Genomic DNA, 22,064 nt, shown 5'->3' on the forward strand with positions numbered 1-22,064 from the left:
ACTTTTATGTCCCATATTAATCCCAAACGAGTTTGAGTTCAATGTGACTTACAATAAAGGGTATAGCATATATAGCAAAGAATAATGCATAAGAGAGAAATTTGATGTAAGGATCCGGTTTTACAATATAGTATCATAAACATACTGGGATAACCATGGAAGTTAAACATTTAGAAAATCTATTATGAATGAGAAATTGTGCATGAAGCAAAGAGAAGGTTAATGGTAAATAGAGTAATGACCAATTCAGATAATAATTCATAGTTGGAGATATGGTCGTTCTTTGTGAGGGTTTGTTTGACTAGGAACGATTTTGAGGATTTTGCGGAATCTAGTATATTCCTGTATATTCTTATTTTGGGTGGTCAGGAGTTCCACCATTTGGTTTCTAAGTAAGTGAAGTCTGCAGAGTGGACATTTTTTTTGTAGATCACTTTTTTGCAATTTGGGAGATGTAGTCTGAGATAGTTTCTTGCCTCATATTTAGCCTTCTTTGAGGTAAGTTTATTAATGGTACCATATAGTCTGGAGCTGTGCCATTTAGGATTTGAAAGATCATAAAGGTACGTAATTTGAAGGTGATTCTGAAAGGTATTAATCCGCAAATGAACCTTTTCTGGAGATGGGAAGGCGGTAGAACTAGAGGGCACGATATGAGATTGAAGGGAGGCAGACTCAAGAAAAATGTCAGGAAGTATTTTTTCACACAGAGAGAGTGATGGATGCTTGGAATGCTCTCCCGCGGGAGGTGGTGGAGAGGAAAACGGTAACGGAATTCAAACATGCGTGGGACAAACATAAAAGAATCCTGTTCCGAGGAAATGGATCCTCAGAAGCTTAGCTGAGATCAGGTGGCAGAGCCGGTGATGGGAGGCGGGGCTGGTGGTTGGGAGGCGAGGATATTGCTGGGCAGACTTATACGGTCTGTCCCAGAGCTGGTGGTTGGGAGGCAGAGATAGTGCTGGGCAGACTTATACGGTCTGTGCCCTGAAAATGACAGATACAGCTCTAGTTTGGTGTTCTAGGCGACTGCCTGGTTCATCTAATAGTAGCACCAGCCGGTAACCACCACTTATAACTGCCACTGAAAGGGAAAGTTTTGCACTGGGGCTGCCTGTGAGCCCAAAACTAATGGAGCCAAAGACGATGTGGAGTTGGGTCACCTTACCTGACTACTCATTTTCTCCTCCTCATCTCTCTACTGTTGAATCTACCCTTCCCTCACCATGTACTAGGAAGCATCTGGGCCAAAGAGTGAAACAGGAGTCATTGTACTTTAAGTAGGAAATGATTTTCTCTCTGATCGAGCAACTGTCAAGAAGTGTGATGAAGAGGGCATGGTGGGGTGGGCAGGAGGAAAAAGAGTGACATGGGGAAGCTACTGGGTAGAGTGTACAGGGAGGAAGAGGATCAATTATGAGGAACAGAGCTAGGGGGAAGGGAGAGATGACTGCTGGACAAGGAGATGGCAGACAGGAAGGAAGTGAGAAGCATAGGGGACAGAAGGGAGGAGGGTAAGGAAGAAAGTTGTTGGGTATATCATGAATTGGTGAGATGCTTCTGGGTGGACAGCAGGGGACACAGAAGAGGTGGGGGAAGAGAGATGTGGAGATGACATTTCTTGGAAGTATGCAGAGTGAAATGAGCGGATTGGAGAGTGGGTGAGAAACTGGTAACGAAGATATTTGTGAGGAATAGGATAGGCTGTCAAACTCCTATGCATTTTGTAAGGGTCATAAGGTATTATTTTGGCTCCTTCTAGTCTATTCCACCCCCTCCCCCAAACAAAAACACTACCAACACTGGTGTTTTTCTGTTGGGGGATGGACAGATGTGTTGGGGCTGCTGCTTTCTGTTATTTTGACTGTAAAACAGCAACAGCCATCGAAAGCCAGTTGGTGCTTGCACAATTCTAAGACAGTGGATGAATTTTATTCAGGTTTTGTTTGAATTTCCCACAAACCTCCCAGTTCTTTCTGCTCTCAGTAGACGAATGAAAGGCCTGCTATTTTGTATGACAACAAACAGCACCGTGAAGCTTCAGGCCAGTAGTTTCTTTGTCCCCATGAAGGTAACTGATGGACAACCCTGGAGCAGCAACTACCAGTACGAATTTAACAATTCTGCATTTCCAGTTCTTAGCAAAGAGACTAAAACTGTCATGGTAGCAGCAAGACGTATTTATTGAGCCATAGGACTGATCTGAACACAACAAAAAAATGAATACACAAATGATACTCATCGTCATCAATACTCACATATCACAATCTGGGGAGAAGAAAGAAAACTGCGAACAATTTGAAATGAGAAGTCCATCTTTATTTACACAGGTGTTTAACAATCCCAAGAGAAGGCTGGGTCCAGCAATATGACCTGACGGCCAGGCCTTGGTACCTCCTTGGATATATCAACAAGGGGAGCATGATAAGAAGGCCAACTTGACTATACTTCTTAGCAAGAGCGAAGGAACAATGCCTAGCATGGTTGACAACTGGGAGAATTCTTCTGCTAGAGCATGTAATAAATAGACTGGGCGGGCCCAATGACACAAATTAGTTACCATCGTATGTTATATGACTGTTAGTTCTATTATATTAAGATGGCTTTTCAGCAGAAATACAATACAAATTATATTCTATGACATAACATAGACCTGCAAACCTCTTTGGGAATGTTGGGCTTATGCTTCTCGGTGTGGTTAGGCAAAAGTAACAGAGTGAAAACAATATTAAACAGATTTTATATTGCACTATGACAGTACGAATAAAACAAATTATACACTCACAAAATGTGCCAGATATTAATTACTGGGAAACCGCTCAATATTGGCTTATATCATACTAACACCTGCCAATTGATACTTCAACTCCTACCAGACTTCTTATCATAAAAACACGTGATGTTCCTATGAGGGCCATTTACTAAGGCGTGCTTACGTTTTTAGTGCGCGCTAAATGTTAGAGACGCCAGTGCATTCCTATGGATGATGGGCGTCTCTAACATTTAGCGTGCCCAGAATTTTAGCGCACGCTAAAAATGTGAGCGCTCCTTAGTAAAATAAGCCCTATATATTTAAATTGCACATTATATATATATATATATATATATATATATATATATATACCGTGTTTCCCCGAAAATAAGACACTGTCTTATATTAATTTTTGCCCCCAAACATGCGCTAAGTCTTATTTTCAGGGGCTGTCTTATTTTTCGGGAAAACATTGGGGTTGGATCGGGGTTGGCCCGCCCGCACTCAGTCGCTCCCAGAACTAACCTTAAACGCCTCCTTTCACCTTCGCAGCAAGCAGCAGAAGGGCAGGCCACTCCTTCCTTCCGTGTCCCGCCCTTGCCTGACGTAACGTCCACGAGGGCGAGGCACAGAAGGAAGGAGAGGTCTGCCCTGCTGCTGCTTGCTGCGAAGGTGAAATGAGGCGTTTAAGGTTAGTTCCGGGAGCGACGGTGGGTGGGGGGGGGGGGGGGGGCCCGGCGGCCCGGGGGCGGTCTTGTCCGGCTCTCGGCGGCCCTGCTTTCAAACAAGAATTTGCTAGGTCTTACTTTCAGGGGAGGCCTTATATCTACCAATTCAGGAAAACCTCTACTAGGTCTTATTTTCGGGGGATGTCTTACTTTCGGGGAAACAGGGTATATATATATGTGTGTGTGTGTGTGTGTGTAAAGTATATCATATTTATATATATATATATATATGGATATATACATAAGCTACATAAAGTGTGTGTGTGTGTGGATATATACAGATGGATATAGAGAGGCACACAAAGAAAAATCAATAAATTAGGTGATTTCTGACAGTTTTACCTTATTTATTGACCTGAAATCTGTATATAAATATATAATGGATGTGTGTGTAGTATATATTGGTTTCACACAAATATCAATCACATTTAAACATACAATGCTAAAACGTTCTGGTCTTGTTAGCCAAATAAAAATAGATTAAAAATATGGTTTGCTTCATTCAATTTATCTAAGCGATTATCTAATAAAAATATGAAAACTACACAGGTAAAAAGTCGTTTGTGCCCACATAATGAAAACGGTATAAATATAGTGGTTTTTGCTATTTCTAGAAAAGAAAAGAAAGGTTACCTTTATTACAAATTGGAAGTCGTATAGAAACAACCCTACACTATGTAGTGCAAGAGATATTTAGGAAATATAGCACACAGATGTTTTGTTCTGGTTGTAATTGGTCTGAGGCCTTCTGCGCGCGCAGGGCTTTTTCTCGCCTCATACAACTGTTCCATAACCCTCAGTAATGCTGTCTTGAGCTCGAACAGATCTGCTTCTTTTCGCTGATGCTTTACACAGTAGTCCAAAACTGGGGACCACACTGCCATATCCCGGACAACGTTTCGAAAGAAGGTTGAGCACATGGATTTGACGCGCTTCACTCTTTCTTCATGGGTTGTTGATAGGTACAGTTTTTTAAATATTGGTATACAATGCTGGCAAGAGGCAGTGCTGTTTCACGGTGGAATCCTTTCTCTAGTGTTTCTTCCTCAGGAAGAACCTGAAATGGAAACAAGGCCAATCTGAGAGCAAAAGAACTTTTTGACATACTTCCGTCTCTTTATGACTCACAACAAATACCAAGAGGTCAAGGAAGCTTAAATCCATACGTCTATCAGCTTTAGTGGGAGCATGGATCATTGAAGCAGTAACATAGTAAATGACGGCAGATAAAGACCTGTACGGTCCATCCAGTCTGCCCAACAAGATAATCTCATTTTACATGGTATGTGAGACTTTATATGTATACCCGAGTTTGATTTGTCCTTGCCATTCTCAGGGCACAGACCATAGAAGTGTGCCCAGAACTGTTCTTGTACTAAGTTCTGAAGCTAACGTCAAAACCCCTTAAAATTTACACTCCAGCCCATCCCTATCTATTCAGTCACGATCAGGGCATAGACCGTAGAAGTCTGCCCAGCACTGCTCTTGTACTAAAAGTTCTGAAGATTCTGGAATCCTAAAGAGTTACAAGATTCTGGAATCCCAATTAGTAGCAACATTCCATGTAGAACCCCAAAGAGTAACATAGTAAATGATGGCAGATAAAGACCTGTACGGTCCATCACGTCTGCCCAACAAGATAATCTCATTTTACATGGTATGTGAGACTTTATATGTATACCCGAGTTTGATTTGTCCTTGCCATTCTCAGGGCACAGACCGTAGAAGTCTGTCCAGCACTGTTCTTGTACTAATGTGGATAAAGGTGAGCCAGTTGATATTCTGTATCTGCATTTTCAGAAGGTGTTTTACGAAGTACCTCATGAAAGACTCCAGAGGAAATTGGAGAGTCATGGGATAGGAGGTAGTGAGCAAAATAAAGGGAAAAGGAAATGATATACCGCCTTTTCTGAGGTTTTTGCAACTACATTCAAAGTGGTTTTACATATATTCAGGTACTTATTTTGTACCAGGGGCAATGGAGGGTTAAGTGACTTGCCCAGAGTCACAAGGAGCTGCAGTAGGAATTGAACCCAGTTCCCCAGGATCAAAGTCCTCTGCAGTAACCACTAGGCTACTTCTCTACTAGCAACGTTCCATGTAGAAGCCTGCCCTTGCAGATCAGCAATGCGGTCGCACAGGCTTCTGTTTCTGTGAGTCTGACGTCCTGCACATACGTGCAGGACGTCAGACTCACAGAAACAGAAGCCTGCGTGGCCGCATTGCTGATCTGCAAGGGTAGGCTTCTACATGGAATGTTGCTAGTGGAATAGCAACATTCCATCTAGAATCTCCAATAGTAGCAACATTCCATGTAGAATCTCAAATAGGGAAAGGGAAATGGGACTTGATATACTGCCTTTCTGAGGTTTTTGCAACTACATTCAAAGTGGTTTACTTATATTCAGGTACTTATTTTGTATCAGGGGCAATGGAGGGTTAAGTGACTTGCCCAGAGTCACAAGGAGCTCCAGTGGGAATTGAACTCAGTTCCCCAGGATCAAAGTCCACTGCACTAACCACTAGGCTGTTCCTCCAAAGCAATTTGCAAGGTTGAACATAACATTATTGATTTAATATGGGAGTTATTAACCTGAAGTGCTGACATATCACAGCTTAGTGACTCCCGCAGTAAATTAAAGCTGCAGTAAAATGCATTATTTTACCATAGCTTAGTAACTACTCCTCATAGTGGGACCAGGTGCTCTATTACACCCCTTTGTATAACAATAATGCAATGCCATAGAGAAGGCTTTCATTTCCTGTACATCTGCTCGTTTCCAAGAAGCGTTCTATTTCCAATCCAATTCAACTGGCTCTTTTCTCTGTTTGGTAAAGTAAATGTAGGGTAGAGGGTGACCGAAGCTGGGGTTCTCCGTTTTGACTGAAATTGAGTCAGCGGTCAAAATTTCCCACTCGATTTTGGCCAAAACCAAAAATGGTGCCTCCCTCTGGCAGAGAGTGGGCTCTTCTGGCTCCCCCACAACTACAACCCCTCCCACCACCTGAAGACCTTCCTTGGGCTACTTTTAAATGCCCTGGTGTTCTTGTGTTTTCCTCTTGGAAGGCGCAATTCCCAGTCACTCCTGTCTATGGAAGTTCCAGTCTCAAAATGGTTACCAGAACCTTCCAGGCAATCTCGAGTCTCTGTGGTGGGAAGTCGTGGCAGCCATTTTGACTGAGGTACAAGCGGAGCAAGAACGACTGTGAAGGCCACTAGGGCATTTAAAGGTAAGCGCTGGGAGGGTCTGACTGGTGGGGGGGGGGGGGGCAGGTGGCTAGCCTGGCAAGACCTACTCTCTGCTAAGGAGGTAGTGGGTGGCCAGCACAGTGGGACCTGCTCTCTGCTGGGGGGGGGGGGGGGGGGGGGGGGTAGCCAGGAAGATCTCATTCTGGCGGTGCTTGTGGGGGTGGAGGAAAATAGAGTTGTCACTGGGGAAAAGGGGATTTTTAGTTTCAGCTGGAAATACACAGGCATTTTCAGCCAAACCAAAATGTGACTGAACCCAGATTTTGGGCTGCTTTCAGTGTCGAAGCCAAAACTGAAACCGAAATTTGGTTGACCTCTAAAGTGGAATGCAGGTGACAGACATATAGTCCAAGTATCCTGAGGGTAAAAGTATACACTGGTATTTTCCTTTGAGAAATAAGGCTAACATAATTCACTGATGCATATCTAATTGGATGTCCATAAGGAGGCTGTGTGTAGAGAGAGAGAGAGTTGAGACAGAATTTCTTCTTTCAAATGTGTTGTTTCATTCATTCATTCCTTTCCTATAGGCAAGATTATGAGTGGATTTTAAATAAACATTATGTAAATAGACACATACAAATGTATCTCTGCTTAATTGGCCATTTTAATATCATCTCATGCTGGCTATCAAAGAATGAGTGCTCTGTAGGTTTTCTGTTCAGAGAGAAAAGGAGCCTGTCTTTTGCTGATAAAACTTGCTTTTCGGTTCTTTTCATTTTCCTTGGTGAAAGTCGCTTTGAACTATGAAAGTCAATATCAGAAAACTGAAATCTCAATCTACATTTTTTCTTCCACCCACACTCTGCCATATGATGGTACTGGAACAAAAGCCTAGGCAGCTGCAAATTTTAATATAAATAGATGCCATTGGGAACTCTGCTGCTTTGTATTCCGTATGGAGGGGCATTTTCGATATGAAGTCTAAGCCCGACTTTGGACGTTTTGCACAAAACATCGAAAATCCCAAAAGGAAAGAAGATCATTTTTGAAAAAAGAAAAATGTCTATCCTATTCCCCCCCCCCCCCCCCCCCCCCCACCCCAATACTGTTTTGAACAAAGTTTTGCTTTTTTGGTCCATATTTGAAAAACAAAAAGTGCAAAATGTAGAGATTCATGCCATTGGGATGTAGGAGGAGCCAGCATTTTTAGCAGACTGGTCCCCCCGACATCCCAGGAGAGCAATGGGGCACCCTAGAGGGCACTTCGTGAAAATGCTCCCAGGTACACATCTCACCATTGCTTCCTTATTTTGTCCCCTGAGCCCTCCAAAAACCACCCCAAACATATTGTCCCCCAGTGTACTACTACTACTACTTAACATTTCTAGAGCGCTACTAGGGTTACGCAGTGCTGTACAATTTAACAAAGAAAGACAGTCCCTGCTCAAAGAGCTTACAATCTAATAGACAAGTGTACACTACTACAATAGCCCTTATAGGTGAAGGGGGCATCTATATGTGGGTACAGTAGGGTTTTGGTGACTTTGGGAGGGGTCACGGTTTCTACCACAAGTGTGACAGGTAGAGGGAGATAGGGACCTCGGTCCTCCACCGACCACTACACTACTTCAGGGACCTGCATACTGCTCTAGTAGACCTGACCTTAACATATGAGGCTGTCATAGAGGCTGGTAAGTCATATTTTTATTTACATATTTTGGGGGTGTGGGAGGGGGATCAGTGACCACTGTGAAAGTATTGACGTGATTGACTTACTATGGGTGTCCATCCAGCTTATAATCGAAAGACAAAAACGTCTATATTGCGACCTAAATCGGGAGATAGGCGTTTATCTCCCAAAAACGAATAACGCGGTATAATCGAAAGCCAAACTTGGACGTTTTCAACTGCACTCCATCGCGGAAGCGTACAAAGTTTACGGGGGTGTGGTGAAGGCGGAACTGGGGCGTGGTTATCGGCCGATCAGAGATGGGCGCCTTTCGCCGATAATGGGAAAAAATATGCGTTTTTAGCGAGAATTTAGGGCACTTTTCCTGGACCCTGTTTTTCCATGAATAAGGCCCCCAAAAGTGCCCTAAATGACCAGATAACCACTGGAGGGAATCGGAGATGACCTCCCCTGACTCCCCCAGTGGTCACAAACCCCCTCCCACCACAAAATATGCCGTTTCACAACTGTTTATTTTCACCCTCAAATGTCATACCCACCTCCCTGGCAGCAGTATGCAGGTCACTGGAGCAGTTATTAGGGGGTGCAGTGGACTTCAGGCAGGTGGACCCAGGCCCATCCCTCCCCTACCTGTTACAATTGTGCTGCTTAATGCTTATTAGTCGTCCAACCCCCCCAAACCCACTGTACCCACATGTAGGTGCCCCCCTTCACCCCTTAGGGCTATAGTAATGGTGTAGACTTGTGGGCAGTGGGTTTTGAGGGGGATTTGGGGGGCTCAACACACAAGGGAAGGCTGCTATGCACCTGGGAGCTCTTTTGCCTTTTTTTTTTTGTTTTTGTAAAAGTGCCCTCTAGGGTGCCCGGTTGATGTCCTGGCATGTGAGGGGGACCAGTGCACTACGAATCCTGGCCCCTCCCATGAATAAATGTCTTGGAGTTATTCGTTTTTGAGCTGGGCGCTTTCGGTTTCCATTATCACTGAAAAACAAAAACGCCCAGCTCACAAATTGTCGAATAAAACATGGACGTCTATTTTTTGCGAAAATACGGTTCGGTCCGCCCCTTCACGGACCCGTTCTCGGAGATAAACGCCCATGGAGATAGACGTTTTCGTTCAATTATGCCCCTCTATGTCTTTTGTAAATTATCAATGTAAAGAAGCAGATGTGAAACTAAATTTTCACACACATGGGGCTTATTGTCAAAGCACTTAGACTGGTAGCATGAAATCTCTCACCTACGATGTATGATTCTGCTGTGTTTGGTGTTGATGCTGCTGGATCAACAGCTGCTGTTGCTGCCGACGCCGGGCAGTCCGAAGCTTTTCAAACCGAGCCTCCATTTCTTCCAGCACCTTAGGAGTGTATCGCACCACCAGCTTCACACTGTCCTTTGCCGCCTTCAGAAGCTCTACTGCTTTTTCGTGGTGCTCGCCTTCCACATTCTGAAAACAAGGACAAATTGATGTATTTATTTATTTGGATTTTGCTCACACCTTTTCAGTAGTAGCTCAAGATAAGTTCCTGCCCTCATTTCCTGTTTCCACAATGAGGGCAGGAACAGAGCTAACACAGAGAGAAGAGCCGAGGCTGCACGCCTTTTAACGCTGCTTTCGTGTGAAGATGATTTTTACAATTTGGAGCAAGTGCGCCTGGAACTGGAAGGGAGGGAGGGAGGAAGGGAGGGATGACGACCCTAGAACTGGGAGGGGAACCCTGAAACTCAGAGGGAGGGGGGGCCACCCTGGAACTCGGAGGGAGGGAGGGGTGACCCTGGAACTCGGGGGGGGGAGGGAGGAGACCCTGGAAATTGGAGTGAGGGAGAGGGGGCCACCCTGGAACTTGGAGGGAGGGGGGGGACGACCCTGGAGCTCGGAGGGAGGGAGGGGACGACGACCCTGGAACTTGGAGGGAGGGACGGGTGACCCTGGAACTCGGAGGGAGGAAGGGGGGCCACCCTGGAACTCGGGGAGAGGGAGGGGGCCACCCTGGAACTCGGGGGGAGGGAGGGGGCCACTCTGGAACTCAGAAGGAAGGACGGGACCCTGGAACTTGGAGGGAGGGGGGACGACCCTGGAACTGAGGGAGAGAGGGGTGACCCTGGAACTCGGGGGGGGGGGAGGGAGGAGACCCTGGAAATTGGAGTGAGGGAGAGGGGGCGACCCTGCAGCTCGGAGGGAGGGAGGGGGGCGACCCTGGAACTCGGAGGGAGGGAGGGGACCCTGGAACTCGGAGGGAGGGGACGAAGACCCTGGAACTCGGAGGGAGGGAGGGAGGGGTGTCATTCTCATACACACTCTCTCTCTCTCACATACACACTCGCACCCAGTCTCACTTTCTGTCACACACACACACTCGCACATTCACTCTCTCTCTCTCTCTCACAGTCAGTCTCACACACACTCTCTCAAACATATACACTCCGAGGACAACCTTGCTAGCGCCCGTTTCATTTGTGTCAGAAATGGGCCTGATTTACTAGTAGACATATAATCCCTACTGAATCTCCTAGGGACGTAACCTAGCTCTCTACTCTCCGCGAGACAACCCCACAGACTTGCATTATTCGACCGAATTGTTAACCTGCTCGATTCCTTGTAACCGCCCCCTTTGTTCCATGTAAGCCGCATTGAACCTGCCAAAAGGTGGAATAATGCGGGATACAAATGCAATAAATAAGGGGTCCTTTTACTAAGGTGCGCTGAAAAATGAGCTGTGCTAGTGTAGGTGCGTATCTCGGGCAAACGCAGATCCATTTTTCAGCGCGCCTGTAAAAATGGCCTTTTTAAAAATTTTTGCCGAAAATGGACGTGTGGCAAAATAAAAATTGGCGCGTGTCCATTTTGGGTCTGAGACCTTACTGCCACCCATTGACTTAGCAGTAAGGTCTCACATGGTAACCATGTGGTAATCATCTACGCATGTAGAATGACAATTACCACCCGGTTTCCGCCACGCGCAGAAAAATACGTTATTTTCTGGTGCGTGTAGCAGACGCGCAGAAAAAAAAACAAAATTACCGCCTGGGCCACGTGGTAGCCAGGTGGTAACTCCACACTGATGTGCGTAGGACACGCGTACAATGAGCAAATGTAAGTCTTTTGGTTATTACTTCCTTTCTTATCCTCGCTTTTTGTTCAGAGTCCCTGCCAAACCAAATGTTTAGCACATATCATGGGGAACTCAAGGACTCTGACAGGTTTGGGTTTTTTCTTTTCAGATTCACGTGTATGTATGGTCTGCAAGCATGGGCGTAGACTGGGGGGGGCGAGGGGGGGCAATGCCCCCCCAAACGACGAAGACGGCGAAGACGAGTTCTTTCCCGCAGCGGCGAATGGGCGGGTGGGAAAGCAGCAAGCAAGCAGCCACGCTGAACTCCGTCCTTCGCTTCCTGAAGCCTGCCCTCTCAGCGTCCCGCCCACCCCAAAGGAAATGACATCAGAGGAAGGCGGGACGCAGAGAGAGGGCAGGATTCAGGAAGCGTAGCTGCTTGCTTGCTGCTTTCCCGCCCGCCCGTTCGCCGCTGCAGCTTCGGGAGTGGAGTGAGCCAGGCCTAACTAGTCCACTGTAACAGTCTGTAAGTAAAGAAGCCATTTCCACTCCCCCGCGCAGCCGTCGCCGTTCACAAACACAGCAAGCAAACCTGTGTGAGCTGCTGCTGCATCCACGTTGTCGTTCTTGGGAGATGCTTTGAAGGGGGAGGGAGACGCTGGATAGAATGAGGAGGGGAAGAGAAGGGGATGGAAAGAAACAGGATGGGCAGGGGAGAGAGAGAAGAATTGTTGGACAACAGGGATTGATGGAGGGGACAGGGGAGAGAGGAAAGAAGGGTGAAAGAGCTGGCTTAATATCGCTTACATATTCATTATGGTTATTCCCAAAAAAAGCCAGCTCTTTTTCCCTTCCTTCCTTCCTCCATATTAGCATATTCATTTGAATATATATATATATATATGCAAATGAATATGCTAATATGCTCCGCCCAATTTTTGCCCCCCAAATGAAACAGTCAAACTACGCCCATGTCTGCAAGTACTGCCGCTAGACTGTGAGTCTTTTACTATTTCTTCAATTTAGTTATTAAAATTTATAAAACACCTTTATGAAGAAATTCACCCAAGGCGGTGAACAGCTGGTATGTGCTAAACCTTTCTGTCTCTCTAACTTAAAACACCACCTGTCGCCTGAGACTGCCCATTCTAGTCTCCTTCCTCCTCTGATTTCTCTCTCTGTTTTGGTCATTTTCGTTCTGATTTGTGAACATCTTTGTTGCACAGAGAGAAAAGCTCTGGCAGAAACCGCTAATGAGAATGAATGAAGTAAGATACAGAAGAGACCTCTGTATGGCTTGTTCCACGTACCACTCCGTTAACGGACAGCAGCTGGTCCCCACGCTTGAGTCCTCCGTGCCTCTCTGCCACCCCTCCAGGGATGATGCGTGAAATGTAAATTGGGGAATTCTGTTCTTTTCCTCCCATCACGTTGAAGCCCAGGCCTTCGTCGGTCTTTGGCAGCTGCACTACACGAGGGTGAGAATGACCTTCGCTGGCTGCAAAAGCGGCAACCGTTGCCTGGTAGAAAGCAGAGTTACTTTGAACTTTACTGATTGATTTGACCATCTTAAGCCCTGTTCTTTGGTTATTAAGCACCATTTAACTATGTTAAAAAAAACCCATTTATTGTAGCACATAAAGGGATCCTTTTATGAAGGTGTGCTAATGGATTTAGCGTGTGTTAAATGATAAGATGTCTTAGCATTAGTGCCCGATAAATCTGATACTGAACCTTAGTAAAAGGACCCCATAATAAGATAGCTCGCTCCATAGGAGCCAACTTTTCAAAATTATTGGGGGTGCTAAGCCCAATGGAAATGACCCCTCCCTGGACACATACAAGGAATTTTCTCAATATTGGGGGTGCTCAAGCACCCACAGCACCCACAGAGTCGGCTCCAATGGCTCGCTCTTCCTTCTGGTTCTTCCTGGTTTGATCTTAATTTTTGCACATTTGAAGAAGGAGACTAGCTAGTCTGAAAAGTTCACGGTCAATAATATTGGGCTAAATCCTGTATGAAGCCAATAAAAGATATCGCAGCCTGACGAGAATCTAGTGTTCATTTTACAATAGAGAAAATTAAGATACAGCTCGGGTGCTGTTACAGAATCTAACCCCATATGAATTTCATGACTGTGTTAGCAACCCTTTTTTAATATGGAAATAATTTCTTCTAAATTATCCTGTAGAAAATAAATATTTATCAACCATGTCTCTCCTTAGCCTTTTTTTCTTTAATGAGTATCCAGTGTTTGTAGACACTAGAACCCAATATGAGGTCCAAGTGAAGCTGAAACAATGTGTTTTGATCTGTTTGGTTACCAAATTATTCTTTTGTCTCTTATTTCTGCAACAGGTACAATAGTTTTGACCTACAGTTTCACTGCTCAAACAGTTTGGCATATTCATTAACCATTACTCAGGTTTGCCTAAGCTTTTAAAGAACTTCCTCATCATTTAAACCTCAATTGCGGGTCTCAGGAACACATGACATAAATATGAGGCAAATAACACATGTTTTCAATCTTCTACCTTTTCCGTATCTTGCACACAGAATTTTTCCCAGCATCTGCCAATGCTCCCAGCAAGCAATATCACCCATCTATTGACTGTCAAAGCATTGAATGGTGGCTTAAGCTCTCCGCAGAGAAAACCAGAGCGCGTGTGAAAACAGCCCAGTCTTGGCTACATGGAATTTGCCCATGCAAGCGTTGTTGTCATGCTTTCATAGAGATGTAGGATATGGGAGCAGGGGATGCAGTGATACAGCCCAGAAATCACCAGGAGATAGAACTACTGCAATTTTATTCTACAAGCCTGCTGTTCTGTATGGATAAGAAATGAGAATGGGAAAGGCCATCAGGTTTTGTTGAGTTTGCAGTGTACCGACGTGTTATCATTTTAATATTCATCTCATGGTTTAGTAGAAACAGATTGTGGCTTTTTAAATCAAATTACCATCTAAATGTACGTTGCTCATTTGACATTTCAATACGAAATCAAAGACTTAAGAATAAGATAAGCTTAAATTGAATTCAAAGGTACAGCAATAGACGTCAACCCAACCTTTTAATATGAATGTACCCAAGGAATTGAGGGGGTCTTTTACTAAAGGTTAGCTTGAGTTATTTGCAGAAGCTCCCATTTTATTCTTATGGGTCCTGCTGCAGATAACTCACAATAATCTTTAGTAAAAGACCCCTAAGTAGGGGAATGACAATGGAATGTCATATATAGGCGTATTTTCAAAGCACTTAGACTTACAAAGTTACAAAGTAACCTATGGAACTTAAGACTAAGTGCTTTGAAAATGAGCCCCGTGGCTAGTTAAATTTTCCACATTTCATAAAAGTTCTCTGGTTGTCCACAACTTTCAAATCCTGAGCTTGTGATGAGGTCACATGATAGTGGGTAAGCATCACAATTTTTTTAAAACCCTTTCTAGACCTGTCTCACAATCAGTTGACGATTGCTTGTCACAAAGACTTTCTTGTAGAATCACAGCGGGAAAGATCAGTGCTTGTCAATCCTTTTGCGACGGTGACCCCTATAAACACGGCCCAATAAAACTGTGACCACCCGGAGGTACAGAATAATGATGCACATACGGGGAGCCCATCAGGTTGTGACCCCCTAAAGCAAGTTTTGTGATCTCATTTGGGGGCGTCGACCCACAATTTGGGAAGTTCTGATCTTGACTGAAGGCAACAATGCAAAGGTGCTTTGCCATTTTTGGGGGTGAGGGTGGGGGGACTGACCGTTCCCTCTTGCTTTGGTTAACTCATATATTGGACTAAGGTGCCAAAAGCTTCCTGTTGTAAGTAACAGTGTTTTCCTCCATGTTACAAGTCCACTTCCCTTAGCCAAGAGCCACTGATGGAAGAATCTTTGGGAATGTGTCCTGATTCTGGCCACTGAAATTCCCTTTCTTTTTAAATGACGTTGTACCAGGAATATTTTGTTTCCTGGAAGCAGGGTAAAGCTTGGCGTTTTACTGGGTGAGGTTGGGGGGGCGAGTTAATTGCTGGATTTGGGCAGGGTTTTCAGATTATTTGAATAGTTTTTGAGGAAAGCATTTGGGATTTCTTCATTCGGTTTCGAGATATCGGTGATTTTTATAGCGATATGTGGCAACTCTATGTTCCGTTACTCACTGTGATTGCCTACGGGACTCGGCAAGTTATAAAATGGATTAATAAATAAATAGGTTTTACTTCTTTTGGCTGACATTCCCTTCCCCGGGGTTTGTAAAGAGCTATTTTATCTTTGGTACTGAAGCAGTGCAAATTGTACATTATGAAGCAGGACTCATCACTTAAGCACATAAGAACCTGATTGATATTGGCTTTTATATTCATTACTAATCTTTCTTTCTTTTACCAGTCTGTTCTATATATTTAATTTATCCACAGCATAAATTTTTAATTATTTCTCAGCTGTAGTAGAGACATGGTAAACATGTACTGTGTTTGGTACTACTGAATAATAATGAGCACAAAATCCAGCACCTTGAAACTTAAGTTTAACGAGGGAAATAAGTCATTGTCCCAAAGGAATCTGGGCAGAAATATTTATTTCACCTTCTCCTCTAAACAGAATGGGAGCTAAATTATGTCATGCAATAGAGAGCGTGCTCTGTTTACTAAGGTGCACTGGATTTTTTAGCGCGTGTACAAAATTAGCAGGTGCAGTAAACAGAGCCCTGAGGGCGTCTTTTACTAAGGTAACGCTCACGTTTTTGGCGTGCACTAAAATTGTGGGCACGCCAAACGTTAGAGGTGCCCATAGGAATGCATTGGTGTCTCTAATGTTTTTGGCGCCCACAATTTTAGCGTGCGCCAAAAACGTAAGCGTGCCTTAGCACGTAAGCACCGCCACGCTGGGAAAAGAACCAAGGTCCATCAAGCCCAGTATTCTGTCTCCGACAGCGGCCAATCCAGGCCCCAAGAACCTGGCAAAACCCCAAAATTTAATAACGATCAATGGACTTTTCCTTCAGGAATCTATCCAGACCCCCTTTAAACTCAGCAAGGCCAGCTGCCGTCACTACCTTCTCCGGCAATGAGTTCCAGAGTCTAACTACGCGCTGAGTAAAGAAAACCTTTCTCCGATTCGTTTTAAACCTACCACATTCTTAGTAAAGGACCCTCTGAGTTTGTAAAACATGGTGGGCTATTTTATAATGAAGTACTAACATTTATGTGGCAAATGTCAGCAGGGCTGATGAATTCAGCCGCTGGTGATTAAAAATGGATATTCAGTGCCGCAGCGGCACTAAATATTTTGCGTACAGGGTCATACGCGGGTTCTTTCCTAGTTTACCTTTTGTAGTTCCTTTTCTACTTTACTTCTGGTTTTTTAGATTGTAAACCACCTTGATCTGCAAGTTAGCAAAGGCGGTAGAGCAGATGTGAAGAAACTAAACTATGGCTGGTGTAAGTTATTACGCCTATATGCACATATATACTTGGTTATAATTTCCTTTATAGCAGGGTTTTCAATCCATCCCTCGGGGCACAACCAACCAGTCAGATTTTCTGCATACCCAAAATGAAAATGCATGAGATACATTTGCATGCACTACCTCCACTGTATGCAAATATATCTCATGGATATTCATTGGGTGTAAGGAAACAAAGGGGCAAACGATCTGCAAACTCCAAGATGGAAAATATACAAAGCAGATTGTTGATGGATAAAAATGATTTTAATAATAAATTACAATGTGCATACAATAGCCCGACACGGGCCGTGTTTCGCCCTACTGGGCTGCTTCAGGGGCTACAAAACAAAATAATATATAATAAATAATTAAATATGTGTCTTGTGCATTTCATTCAGTTTTTGTTTGTATTTACACGCATGACAGAATTATGATAATATTATTTGGAACAAAAAAATATATTGTTTTTGACTATATATATAACCATATATATATATGTGTGTTTCGATTTATCTGTTCTTCTTTTTTATATATATATGTATATTTTGATTTATGTGATATTTTACCATATATATATGTATGTTTTGATTTACCTGTTCTTTTATATTATATATATATGTTATTCTGTGGGATCTAGATTGAATTTTTTAATTTTAATTTCATGTTTAATTATTTATTATATATTATTTTGTTTTGTAGCCCCTGAAGCAGCCCAGTAGGGCGAAACACGGCCCGTGTCGGGCTATTGTATGCACATTGTAATTTATTATTAAAATCATTTTTATCCATCAACAATCTGCTTTGTATATTATTCATTGGGTGTATCCTGAAAATGTGATTGTTGGGTTGGGTCCCAAGGACTGGGTGGAGAACCCCTGCTTTATAGAATAGGATCCAATCAGGTGTCCCATTTATAAAACTGCCCCCCCCCCCAAATGCTTTTATTTCGAATTTTACTCTAAGTAGACCTGATGGGTAAGTAATAATGTTCTGTTCTAATATGTAAAGACATTCTTCAGCGTTCTCTTTCCTGACCAGTCTGAAGTACAAGAACAGGACCCTAAGGACTCCTTTTACTAAGCGGCACTAAGCCCAACCGCTCGCTATACAGGAAGTACCGCCAGGCTACTGCAGCAGCCCGGTGGTACTTGCCACCCCTAGTGCACCGTCTTTTCTGATGCTACAAAAATTTATTTATTTTTGTAGCGCCGGAGTGTACCCGATGGTAATCGGGTAGTGTCACGTGCTACCTGGTTACCATCGGGTTAACATGGGAACCCTTATCGCCACCTCGATGGGCGGCAGTAAGGGCTCCTCCCCCCCCCCCCCCCCCCGAAATAGCCACACAGCAAGTGCTTTACTTGCCACAAGGCCATTTCCTTCAGGAAGGCGAGACTTCCCTTTTACCAGCTGTGGTTAAAGGGGGCCTTGGCAAGCGTGTAAAGCACCCGCTGATGCCAGCGCCGGCCCCCTTTTGTCTCAGCTTGGTAAAAGGGGTCCTAAGTGAAAAATTGAATTCTACCCGAGACTAAACAGGGTAAGGAAAGCTGCAGAAGCAATGCCCACAGATTCTGAGGCATGATAGCTATAGAATGACACAAGATCATCTGATCTACGTTGAGGCGGTGGGATGGCAGAGTAGCATCACTGTAGCAGCGAGTCTGAGACCTTCCAAGACTGATGAGTGTTTGACTGGATACTTCAGATCAGAATTGTACTTGTAATGGTGATGCCAGGATCCCCTGTGTCTCTCAAAAAGAATTTAGGTGCAGTGAGTACCAAAGACTAAACTTACAGTAGCTCTGGGCTAATCTATGAAAGAAATGTGTTCCTCAGCCTAACAGGCTTATTTTGAGGGTTTGTTATGCATTTTATGGCTCAAACATTCAATTAATATTATAGATCAAATATTGGATTTTATGACCCTGTTTGTATGATAAAGGAAACAAAATCCTTTTCTTACGATAGCTGAAAAACCTATGAAGTCCCTATAAATCAGAGTATGAAAATTCTCGTTGACACATCTTATACACAAAAGCATACACCTCTGCATAATGTACACCAGACAAAAGGCTGTTCTTTAATCTGAGCTTCCTAAGATGAGCCTTGAAATCATATTATACGCAGTGCCCTTTATGACAAACCAGTCGATTCGCTGAACCGAGTTTAAGTAAACGATGTAATTGGATGAATTCATTCTCTTTTCTTAAGCTACAGAGGCAGCACGATTGCAGTTTTGCTTCTGTTGAGATGGTTACCTGAGGAGAAGTACTGGTTCTAGACTCTGGGCTGCTTTAGGTGGCTAAATTTTCTGACAGTGTATACGCGAGAATACCTGAAACACACACATACACAGTCAATTATGTGATTACTCTGGGTAATGCACTCTAGAAAGCTGCTGAGGTCTTACCTTTGCTGTAGCCTGGGCACGGAATTCCGGACAGCCGTTAACAGTTATGGTTTCATGCATATACTGATAAACCTAAAATGTCCATCAAGATAAAAATGAATTATAAGGGTACGAAAAGCACATTTATGATAAATATTCCAGGCCTGTCTCCCAAACTTACACCTAAGGAAGTGTAACACCAAGAGAACCCAGCAAGTTCTTGCTGTTTTGTAGGGATGTGCAGTCATATCAAAACCCCCCCAAAAATAATAATTAGGGCTGCTCATTTAGCTCAATTAATCGTGTTAAGATTTTTAACTCGCGATCATTTTAACTCGATTAATCGGATCATGCTGCTCTCCCTTATAAGGAGGAAGAAAAATGGCAGAAAGTTGAATATGAAAGATGTTATAAGGGAAGAAGAGAGGAGGAAAGAAAAGAAATAGGAGAGCTCAGAGCACAGACAGAGGAACAGAACCAGAGACAGTGAATACGATGATTAGAAAAATAAAATCACCGGACAACACAGGTAAGAGAAATGATTTTTTTTTTTCAGTTTAGTAACTGAAGTACAATATGTCAGTTTTGAGAATTGACATCTGCAGTCTATATTTTGCAATATAGAGGTGAAAATGCGAGGAGGGACACTTCATGCAATTAATTGCGCGGTCACAAATTTTAATCACGACCGGCCATGCGATTAAAGCCTTTAATCGATGAACAGCCCTAATAATAATCGAGTTTGTGTTCAAAAGGTGACTGGTAACTGTGTAACTCCACAAACTGCCAAGTTTCAAAGACACTATGAGGGGGATTCTGTACTGGTCCCCCAACCTTAGGCACTCAAGTGATACTAACAATTAATAATTGGCATTAAGAAGCGCTTAATTGGCAGTCATTAGGAGTTCCATATGGAGTCGCCTTATGCACACCTGGGCCCCTGTTTACTAAGCTGCGCTAGAGGTGCGTTAGGGTGCTATGTATTAGCGTGCGCTAACTGTGTAGACGCCCATAATATTCCTAAAAATGCTCTCCCGCCTTGGTAAAGAGGGCCCCCTAATTTTCATAGCACACAACTCCAAAGGGGGCATGGCCATGGGGGCATGGTGGGTCATAGGCATTCCCAGAAGTTTGGCACAGTGTGAAAGACTAATGTCATTTACACGCCTAACTGTCATTAGTTGGGCAGGAGTATATGGATCACGCAATGGTGAGTGTTATTGGAATCTATTATGATAGTAAGAATGCAAACGGGATCTATTATTATGGATAACATGATAGTTTGGGGACTATTATTGCCTTTTCAGAGAGCCTCTTCCCTGAGGACGTTTTTTCGAAACCTGGCCACATCGGTGGAGGTTCTCCTGTTGTCAAAAGCTGCTGCCATTTTATAAACGTAAGTGCTGTTGCTTTACTTTGCACATGTTGGACAAATGTTTTACATTGAAAATGCACATTTAAAAAATCGAGGGTGATCTTATGACGATTTGCGCTTTTTTTTTTTTTTTTTTGGTTTTGCCGGGTTCTTGAAGCCTGGATTGGCTGCTTTTGGAGACAGGATGCTGGGCTTGATGGACCCTTGGTCTTTTCCCAGTATGGCGGTGCTTATGTGCTAACCATTTTTTTCTTAAAAGAAGAAGGAACTTTGAGTTCCTACGGTGTGAGCTGCATTAATATCTGAAGGTCCCTATAAAAAAACAGATAATCCTTACACTGAGTTTGAAAATAGCGACATAAGATTGAGTCAATGACACTGCTGTTGAGAACCTTTATAAGATTAGCTTTGGTCAACTATCTATGAGGACATAAGGTTTATTTTTGAAGTATTATTGTTTGGGACACTGTCGTAGAATATTAGTTGGGTGTGAGCATTTACATCAGCCTTTGGCAGTTGTTAAATGCTCGTGCCCAACTTTAGGCGTGAAATGTGTGCTAAGCTAGAATTTTATAAAGGCTGTTCCACACAGAATGACCTTTCCAGAATTCATGCGTAGTGCAGGTCATCCCGGCACCTAACTTTGGACAACCTATACACAATTCCCCCTATCCATGTGAAAGGCAATTCTATAACTGGCCACAAACATCACGTGTGCCTTGTGCACAGAAATGCACAATTAGTTCTACTTAGTGCCAAATACACTGATGTTTAAGATAAGTGCGTGACACTATTATTTGTAAAACTACTAAAAAATAAAAAAATAAAAGTTTAAAAAATCTTTAAAGACCTATAATAAATTGAGTGATGGTGCAGCATTGAGGTTTGGTTGATTGGACATATTGTGAAGTGGTGGTGGAAGTGGCAATCCTAGAGGATCTGGATTTGAGCTTCCTACCTAAGAGCCTAAATTTGGCTTCCAGAACCTCTCTCCCACATTTTCCTACGGTACCCACATGTACCAAGACAGCCGGCTCCTCCCCAGCACTATCTAAAATCCTATCTAGGTGATGCATGAGGCCCGCCACCTTCGCACCAGGCAGGCAAGTCACCAGGCGATCCTCATGTCCACCAGCCACCCAGCTATCTATATGCCTAATGATCGAATCACCAACTATAACAGCTGTCCTAACCTTTCCCTCCCAGTCAGCACTTGGAGACATATCCTCGGTGTGAGAGGATAGTACATTCCCTGGTGGGCAGGTCCTGGCTACAGGAGTACTTCCTACTTCACCAGGGTGATGCTCTCCTTCTAGGAGACCTCCCTCCTCCAAGGTAGCACAGGGGCTATCAGACTGGAGGTGGGACTTCTCTACAACATCCCTGTAGGTCTCCTCTATGTACCTCTCTGTCTCCCTCAGCTCCACCAAGTCTGCTA

At 43.7% G+C, this 22,064-nt stretch overlaps 1 protein-coding gene across 1 annotated transcript in view; it reads right to left on the bottom strand.

Moving 5' to 3' along the window:
- Positions 1–22,064, bottom strand: part of LIN7A (lin-7 homolog A, crumbs cell polarity complex component) — a 74,828-nt gene that overhangs the window by 13,268 nt on the left and 39,496 nt on the right. The window contains exons 3-6 of the mRNA XM_030214484.1: positions 19,273–19,344; positions 12,727–12,936; positions 9,604–9,810; positions 3,731–4,537 (exon numbers count right to left, since the gene is read on the bottom strand). Of these exons, the coding sequence (XP_030070344.1) occupies positions 9,604–9,810; positions 12,727–12,936; positions 19,273–19,344 (489 nt within the window). The 3' untranslated portion in view covers positions 3,731–4,537. The remainder of the gene's footprint in view (positions 1–3,730; positions 4,538–9,603; positions 9,811–12,726; positions 12,937–19,272; positions 19,345–22,064) is intronic.

The sequence above is a fragment of the Microcaecilia unicolor genome, chromosome 9, assembly GCF_901765095.1.
Source record: "Microcaecilia unicolor chromosome 9, aMicUni1.1, whole genome shotgun sequence".
Classification (NCBI taxonomy): Eukaryota; Metazoa; Chordata; class Amphibia; order Gymnophiona; family Siphonopidae; genus Microcaecilia; species Microcaecilia unicolor.